Raw genomic sequence first — 4640 nt, forward strand, 5'->3', positions numbered from 1 at the left:
GGCGTGCTGGCAGGCGCCTGTAATCCCAGCTACTCGGGAGGCTGAGGCAGGAGAATGGCATAAACTCGGAAGGCGGAGCTTGCAGTGAGCTGAGATCCGGCCGCTGCACTCCAGCCTGGGCAACAGAGCCAGGCTCTGTCTCAAAAGAAAAAATTAAAAAAAGACCTGGGACACCAAAGCGACTGACAGCTCCCTTCTGGGACTCAGTAAATGACAGGGTTAGCCAGATTCATTCATTCATTCATTCGTTCATTCATTCATTCAGAGTTGACCAAGCTCAGACGATGAGCCCTGTGCTAGACACTAGGCATCTGGGCTTCCTAAAACTGACCTCTAGTGAGAGACAGTCATTTAGCAAACAAGGACACCCAACGCTATGTCTCTAGCACCCTCTCAATGCCGAGGCAGCCTCTGATCAGCAAATCAGAGGCTTGCTGTCTCAGGATCCTGACTGCCCACTCTGGTTCGTGCTCCCTGGTCCTGGACTGTGTTTCTGTTTTATCTCTTTACTAAGCAGGTTTCTGCTATGGCTCCTCCAAATCCTCTGCAGAACAAAGTGGAGAGTAAATGCGTGAATGCTGACAAATTTAAATATTTCCAGTTACAGTCTCGGTCCCATCTTGGTGTGCGACATCCCACACTGACAGCCTCTGCTCGGGGAAGAAGAAATGTCTTTTCCTTGCTCACCAGATGTTTCCTTTGAGCGTCCAAGTTGTGGGGAATTATCCCAGAGTGTTGGACACCAGCCCATGGCTTGTCACTAGCCCATTATAAACACCAGTCCAAGCCCCTCTCAGCCTCCATTACCCCAGGCTAAGGTCAGGCCTCTCCTAGCCCTAAGTCCCACTGGGAGGTAATCACTAACATTAGCCATGAACAAAGTGCATCTTAATCTAGAATAATCCCCATTGCGCAGATAAAGAAACGGAGGCTCAGGAAGGTAAGGGGATATGCCCAGGGTCACGCAGCCATCTTGCCGCTCCCCTCCCACCAAGTCCCATCCCCTGCCCCCACCTAGCCTTGAAATCATCAACCTGAGGGACCCTGACCAGTGCTGCTCACAGGATCCCTCAGGAGGACAAGGAAGGAAGGGTTCTCAACCCATCCCAGACTCAGCGGCACAAGGGCCCTGAGGCTCCAGCAAAAGGCAAAAGGCCCTGCAGACCCCGTGACTTTTTCCTGGGTCTTCCTTGAGGGTCTGGGAATCAGCCCAGGGCAGGATTTGCAGTGACAAATACAGGAAAGAGAAAGCAGAAGAGGAGAGGATACAGCTGGGCGGGGGGGTGAGGAGGTGAGGGACTGCCACAGTCACCCGGGCAGCCCACTCTCTTCCTGGTGAACTGACTAGGATCCTCACACCCCCCTCCCCCACCTAAAGGCTGTCACCCTCTCCCAGAGCATGTACCTTCGTGGAAGGAAGGACTGGACCAGAAGGGCAGGGAGGCGCTATAACTTCTAGAAAAGGTACAGGCACAGCAGACAGACTTGGCTTCCAAATCCCAGCTCCACCACTTACTAGCAGTGTGGCCTTCGGGGCAAGTGATTTAGGCTCTCTGAGTCAGTTTCCCGATACGTAAAATGAAGGTAATAAAACCCATTCCATGGGACTGCCATGAGGATAAATGGCTTCATGCAGATAAAGCCCCTAGCACAGGGTCTAACACGACGTGCACACACTTGCACAAACACCCTCATGCTCTCACACACATGCACACTTATGTCTCCCACACGCACCTCCCACACACATTCACAACACATATCCCATGTCTTTATCATAAAGACACACCCAAGTTCACATCCCATGTACACACACACACACACACACAGTCTTGTCTCCAGCACCCTCTCCCTAGCAGAGGCAGTCACCACGGCACCAGCAAGCCCAGCTTCCTCTGGGGAGATGAGGGGGAGAAGCCAAGCCCCTAGCCATTCCAGAGAGATGGCCCTGTCTGGCTGGCTGCCCTAGCCATCTAGAAAGCCCATCTCTATGGGCTTCCAGGAAAAGGCTGGGATGATATAAGGTCCCCAGAGTTTCACTTCTCCAAGGTGTCTGAGGAAAGGACCCCTGGACAGACCTGGACAGTCCCCTCTCCAGGCTGGACCTATCCAGGGTCCTCCTGACAGTTACCATCTAAGACCCATGGCCTCAGAGGGGAGAGACTGCAGGCTTCTCGCCTGCCAAGCATCACAGAACATCTTCCTCCAGACACTCCGAGCCCTGTGTGGGAGACTGAGGGAGGAAAAGGGTGAGCTGGTCTAGGTTGGGGCTCTGGGTCAGAGGAGGGGCCTCTTCCCTATGGCCCTGGCCTCCCGTCCCTCCGTCCCCGCTTTCCCACCTGATGGGTGCACCGCGGCCCTGTGCCGGCCTCAGCAGCACGGTGATGGTGTTCTCAGACTCGCCCAGGGGAGACGGCATGTCGGCATAATCAAAGCTGGGAGCTGGGGAAGGGGACAGGGTCATAAGCATGGAGCTTGGCCACTGGACCAGGAAGACCAGGCTTCCTCCTCCTTGACCACAGTCCTCATATCTCCCCTACTTTAACCTTAGCCTCTTTGTTCCTGCTGACATGACCTGAGCTACCCTGGCCCCTGACCTCAAGCACCAGCCCCAACCTCAACCTTCTGATTCCACTGACCACAGTCTCCTGACTCCTCTGACTTCATCCTTCCTGAGCCTGACTTTAACTCCTAAACAGCATATTTTTCTCAGCAAGGGCCCTCTGTAACTACCCCTGCCATGCCCCCCATTTCCCCTCTGCCTATGGAACCCTGGGATTCTGGGCCACCTCCAAAGAGGCTGGGCTGGGTCGGGTGGGGCTCACCAGAGATGTTGGTGGTTATCTCAGTGAGTGCTGCCTGTCCGAAGCCTTTGCCTGTGCGGGCCCGCACGGAGAATAGGTAGGTGGTGCCTGGGTGCAGGTTGGAGAAGACGTGGTAGGTCTCGTTGCGGAGCTTGGAGATGGTACGTCGTGGGCCCGGCACGTTCACCGTTGGGTCTGATGACTCAATGCTCTGGTAGCTAATCTGGGGGCAGGATCGGCAGGCAGGTGGGCACAGGAAGAGCAGAGCATCCCTGACCAGCAGCCTCCACCCACCATGTTCCAGGGAAGTGAGAGATAAGGCTAAGCAAAGGAGACAGTGGATGCCATCAAGCCAGGCTTCTAGTCATCTTCGCCTCTCCCTCCTGCCTTCAGGACCCTTCTCTAGAATTCACAGGGCACAGACCTGGCCATAGTTGAAGAAACTATGACAATCACATCTGTCCTCCCATGCACCTCCTACTGTAGCAGCAGAGAGAAAGAGGGTCACCTCTCACCTTCCACCAGGGTCCCCCACTGTAATAGGGTCCCAAACCCACCTCATACTGAGTGATGAGACCATTGGGCTCCTGGGGTTCCTCCCACTTGAGGAAGATCATGTCCTCCAGTGGAGTGAAGGTCAGGGACTCGGCTGCAATCCCACCGGGCACTGCAAGGGAAAGGCGGCAGGGGTCAGGGGAAAGTAGGCTTTGGTGCCAGACACCTGGGTTTAAATTCCAGCCTTGCCACTTCCCACCTGGTTCTCACAGACTACTTAGCCTCTCTGCACCTTACTTAACTCAGCTGTGAAGTGGGGATGATATAACCCCTCTCAAACCAGGACTCAATGATGTGATGTACATAAAGCCCCAAGGCAAACATCAGCAATTGCATATGGTTCAACCTATTACTAAGTACTCAAAATGGATAGCTGGCATTTTCATTACTGTGTAGGTTGCATTCAGGAGAGAAATACGTTTGAAGGTTCCAATTTTGTTCCAGCTGGGTAGTTTTCAGAAAATATGCACGTGTGCCAGAGAAATGAAAACAGCAATTGCACTGGGGTATTGGGATTATGGGTGGAGATATTTTCTTGTCTAAAAATTTCTAATTACATAAATGACATGTTCAATGTAGAAAATCAAAATGAGCTTAAAGAAAATTAATGGCATCTACAATTGTATCACCCAGAGATACTGTTAACATTTCAGCCTTAACACTTGCAGGCATGGCTTTGTTTTGTTTTGCTTTTGTGTAAATGTATACTGTTAATGCCAGGCACAGGAGTGTCATTTAGGAAGAGAATGGTCTTTGCTTGGGAAAACACCTTGATAAACCACTATGGGGAAGCTGAAGTCCTAAGGCAGAGAAAAGCAGAAACTAAGGAAGGAGCTGAATTTTGCGTCTAGGCCAATGCTGTGCAGAACAGAAAACTATGCACGTGCGGCAGCAAGACAAAGCCATAAACCAAGGAGCTTAGGGGTACCTGGGATCTGTAGGAACCCAGGGAAAGGCTTTGGACCTGTGCTAGTATTCGAGTGTAGCTCTTAAGGATGACAACTTGTTGGCGCGGTGGCTCACGCCTGTAATCCCTGCACCTTTAGGAGGCCGAGGCAGGCGGATCACTTGAGGTCAGGAGTTCGAGAACAGCCTGGCCAACATGGTGAAACCCCGTCTCTACCAAAAATACAAAAAATCAGCCTGGCATAGTGGTAGGTGCCTATAATCCCAGTTACTCAAGAGGCTGAGGTGGGAGAATCGCTGGAACCAGGGAGGCGGAGGTTGCAGTGAGCTGAGATTGTACCGCTGCACTCCAGCCTGGGCAACAGAACAAGACTCAGT

General features: G+C 52.6%; 1 protein-coding gene across 4 annotated transcripts in view; it reads right to left on the reverse strand.

The window, feature by feature from the left end:
* The window catches only part of PTPRU (protein tyrosine phosphatase, receptor type, U), a 77514-nt gene that overhangs the window by 44339 nt on the left and 28535 nt on the right, over positions 1-4640 (reverse strand). For all 4 annotated transcript variants that reach the window (XM_011955497.1, XM_011955496.1, XM_011955494.1 and 1 more), the window contains exons 8-10: positions 3359-3468; positions 2823-3024; positions 2337-2439 (exon numbers count right to left, since the gene is read on the reverse strand). In XM_011955497.1, coding sequence (XP_011810887.1) covers positions 2337-2439; positions 2823-3024; positions 3359-3468 — 415 coding nt within the window. The remainder of the gene's footprint in view (positions 1-2336; positions 2440-2822; positions 3025-3358; positions 3469-4640) is intronic.

Source organism: Colobus angolensis, unplaced genomic scaffold, assembly GCF_000951035.1.
Source record: "Colobus angolensis palliatus isolate OR3802 unplaced genomic scaffold, Cang.pa_1.0 Scaffold4, whole genome shotgun sequence".
Lineage (NCBI taxonomy): Eukaryota > Metazoa > Chordata > Mammalia > Primates > Cercopithecidae > Colobus > Colobus angolensis.